Source organism: Lactuca sativa, chromosome 5 (assembly GCF_002870075.4).
Source record: "Lactuca sativa cultivar Salinas chromosome 5, Lsat_Salinas_v11, whole genome shotgun sequence".
NCBI lineage: Eukaryota > Viridiplantae > Streptophyta > Magnoliopsida > Asterales > Asteraceae > Lactuca > Lactuca sativa.
In genome coordinates, this window is record NC_056627.2 from 371,028,388 (window position 1) to 371,032,398 (window position 4,011).

Sequence of the window (4,011 nt, forward strand, 5' to 3'; positions counted from 1 at the left end):
ATAAAAAAGCTCGAATAAGTTTAAGCCATTCATAATTATTTGACATTTTAGTTTGAAGACTTTTTTTTATTAGTTTTTATTGTTTGCTTATGGATTTGTTTGACAAGTAATTTGTTTTGATTTTGAAGTTTATGTTTGTTTTCATTTGTTTCACATATTTTTTTTTAATTATTAAGCAAAATCTATAGACGCGTTCATGTTTTTTTATGTGTTTCCCCGCGTTTAACGCGGATTATAATCTAATACATTAGCAAATGACAATGTTCAAAATATATCATGATGCCATGGTATCAACTATCATCTTTGTAAATTCTAAATTAATAATTACCATGTTAATAAACCACAATACCATACAAAAACATACATAAATCACATAGCAAACCATAATTTTGAATAACAAGAAAAAAAACTAATAGAAGATATAGTATTTGGTTGACACACCTATTACATAAAAAAAACAATAGTTTTCAAAATATATTTTAAATACACAATTAAAACATGTCTCAAATGTTCACATATTTTGCCTTTTCTAAATTGGTTATGAAGATGATTTCTTTCTTGAACCAATTATTTACCACTCTTAGTGTTGTGAGCTTTACACTTACACTTAAAACAAAAAACAAGTCATAATTTATGATTGTTTGACAACTTGTTAGTTTCTATCATGTTAATTTTTACTTGAAATATCATCTTGTGTATTCTTTCTTTTTCCTCTTGTTTTTATATCATTATATATATATTTTTTATTTTATTAGCTACCAAGTAGCTTATTACACAAAGTCATAACTTACTACTTTCATGCAAATTATTCACTTCTCCATTCATTAATTAAGCACTTCTCCACTCATTAATTAAGCTTTATCTTTTGATATCAAGATTTAAAAAAATACAAATATGAGAATTATTCACTTCTCTACTCATCAAGTTACACATACATTGTTTGATATTGTTATTTTGCAATCATTTTTTTTGGTAAAAGTTTCGAGCTTCCAAATACAATGTACTTTGAAACGCTTGGATTTTGAATCTTTGTAATTGAATATTTTTCATTCTAGCAATTTGCTATATGGAACTGTAGTTGTTAAAAAAAAGTTACATATAAATAGTTATGTGGGTATATTAAAAATAATAATACGGATATGATAATTTACTAGATTCACTTAATTTTCAATTTCATTTTCGTGTTTTATGGATTTTATTATATATATTAAATTAAATGTGTTAAACTTAATTAATTAGAATTATATAATATATATATATATATATATATATATATATATATATATATATATATATATATATATATATATATATATATATATATATATATATAGAAATTCTATAATTAAGAAAATAATATTAATACCTTAAAATCTGATAGCATTGAATATTAATGATATTATCTTTTGTGAGCATTGTTATGATTTTTATTTAATAAAGTGTTAGTATTCATAAAACATAAAGAAATTAAAAGCTAATATTATTTAAATAAACAATTATAACATTATAAAATGTTTATGAATTATTTAGATAAAATAAAAAAATGTATGCATTATTTGAGGATTGTGAATTTGTGATGCTACTTGACTTGGTATTTTGGTTGGATTCGGAAGAAAATTGACCTAGCGACCAACCAAACAACAACGCGGTTTCAAGCTAGCCTTCCCATGCAGACGTTGACTTCATTCCATCAAATCTTCTTTAAAATATCTCCCCCATCCTTGCATTCACCAAATCCATACAAAAAATACATACATTCGTTATGCATGCATTAAAGTCACCACTAATGGCTTCTTCCCTCTATATTTGCACCCCCTTCCTCATCCTAGCACTCTTCCTTTCCCCGACCTCTTCCGCCGTCGTACCATCAGCTAATTCCTCCGTTTGCCAATACACCCGCTATCCATCATTCTGCCGATCATCCCTCCCCATCAACAACTCATCTGCCAATGTCTACGACTATGGCCGCTTCTCCGTCCGTAAATCCATATCGGCCGCTCATAAATTCTCCTCCTTGATAGATAAGTACCTGAGCGGCTCCTCCGGTTTGACAACTGGTGCCATTCATGCTCTTCAAGATTGCCAATACTTAGCCGGAGTCAACATTGACTTCCTAACAAACGCTTTCCAAACCGTCGACAAATCTCAAACGACGCTTTCTACAATGAAATCCCAAGATATTCAGACGATGCTTAGTGCCATTTTAACCAACACCCAGACATGCATAGACGGCCTCCAAGCCACTGCTGCTTCTTGGAGCTCCAAAAATGGAATTTTGGCCCCCCTGGCTAACGACAACAAATTGTATAGCGTATCTTTATCTTTGTTCAACAGAGGATGGGGTGTTAAGAACAAGAAGAAAAGTTCTTCCGTTTCAGCTCATAAGAAACATATTGGTTTTAAAAACGGACGATTGCCTCTAAAAATGTCTGAAAGAAGCAAAGCCATTTTCGAAACTGTGGGAAGAAGAAAGCTTCTTCAGACCGACGATGGCGGAGATCAGGTTGTGGTGAGTGATATAGTGGTGGTCAGCCAAGATGGGACTGGCAATTTCACCACCGTCACCGATGCCATTAACATTGCTCCTAATAAATCTGCAGCCGCCGATGGTTATTTCTTGATTTATGTGACAGCAGGCGTTTATGAAGAGTATGTGAACATCCCGAAGAACAAGTTGTATCTGATGATGATCGGGGATGGAATTAATCAGACGGTCATCACCGGAAATCACAGCGTCGTAGATGGCTGGACCACTTTCAACTCTGCTACATTCAGTACGTACTAGCTAACATCGACTTAATTATATGTATATATTCTCAAACTTTTAGCACAATCGAATTGAATTGACATTAATTTCATGAATGTTTGCAGTCGTGACTGCGCCGAATTTCGTGGCGGTGAACATAACAATCCGTAACACCGCCGGAGCAATAAAGCATCAAGCCGTAGCACTACGAAACGGAGCTGATTTATCGACATTCTACAGCTGCAGCTTCGAAGGTTACCAAGACACATTATACACACACTCCCTTCGTCAATTTTACAGAGAATGCGACATTTACGGCACTGTAGATTTCATATTCGGGAACGCCGCTGTAGTTTTCCAAAACTGTAATCTCTACCCTCGATCACCCATGTCCGGTCAATTCAATGCGATTACAGCACAGGGCAGAACAGACCCTGGACAGAACACCGGGACCTCAATCCAAAATTGTAATATTCAGGCCGCTGAAGACTTGGGTTCAACCAGGACCTATTTAGGACGACCATGGAAAGAGTACTCACGAACAGTTTACATCAAGACGTTCATGGATACATTGATCGACGCAGTGGGATGGCGGGAATGGTCCGGTGATTTTGCGTTGAATACGTCGTACTACGCAGAGTTTGATAATTCAGGTCCAGGGTCGGACACTAGTGGGAGAGTTACTTGGCCCGGATTCCACATCATAAACGCCACGGATGCGGTTAATTTCACGGCCTCAAGTTTCATTCCTGCCGATGAATTTCTGCCTCAGACGGGAGTGCCTTACAGTAGTGGCTTATGATTTTTCAGCATACATGTATAGTTGCTACACAATTTAGAATCTCCTAATTTATTTTATTTCTTCTTCTAATTCAACGAAGTGTTGTATTAATAAAAATAAATATAAATACAGGCATATGAAAAAAAATCAAATTAAAGTATATCTCCTGTATAACACCAAAATGACCAAATCCCTTATTTGTTTCTTTCAAATTTGATATACAACACAACATAAAAATAGTAACCAAAGCTCTTCTATTCAAGGGTATCAGGTATTGTTATCATTCATTAAGATCAATGGTTCAAACCTTTGTCATACCGGTGAAATTGAAATTAAGAGTAGTTTAAAATTTAATTAAATTTGCCTGTAAAAAAAACTTAAAAATAATATTGGTCAATATCTAAAAAATACCGAATACAATCTTTCTACTATTTATTAACATCAAATTTGATCTTAAAGTTTACTTGTACTAATTAATATTTTA

The 4,011-nt window shown here is 33.3% G+C and overlaps 1 protein-coding gene across 1 annotated transcript; it reads left to right on the forward strand.

Moving 5' to 3' along the window:
* Positions 1-1,719: 1,719 nt before the first annotated feature.
* Positions 1,720-3,687, forward strand: LOC111895009 (probable pectinesterase/pectinesterase inhibitor 41). Its single transcript, XM_023891093.2, has 2 exons — positions 1,720-2,774; positions 2,872-3,687. The coding sequence occupies exons 1-2, from the start codon at positions 1,763-1,765 to the stop codon at positions 3,546-3,548; spliced, it is 1,689 nt and encodes a 562-aa protein (XP_023746861.1). The 5' UTR covers positions 1,720-1,762; the 3' UTR covers positions 3,549-3,687.
* Positions 3,688-4,011: the final 324 nt, after the last annotated feature.

Coding starts and splice junctions, on each gene's coding strand:
- LOC111895009 (XM_023891093.2), top strand. CDS start 1,763: ATGCATGCATTAAAGTCACCACTAATGGCTTCTTCCCTCTATATTTGC. Junction 2,775..2,871: donor TTTCAACTCTGCTACATTCA/GTACGTACTAGC, acceptor GAATGTTTGCAG/TCGTGACTGCGCCGAATTTC.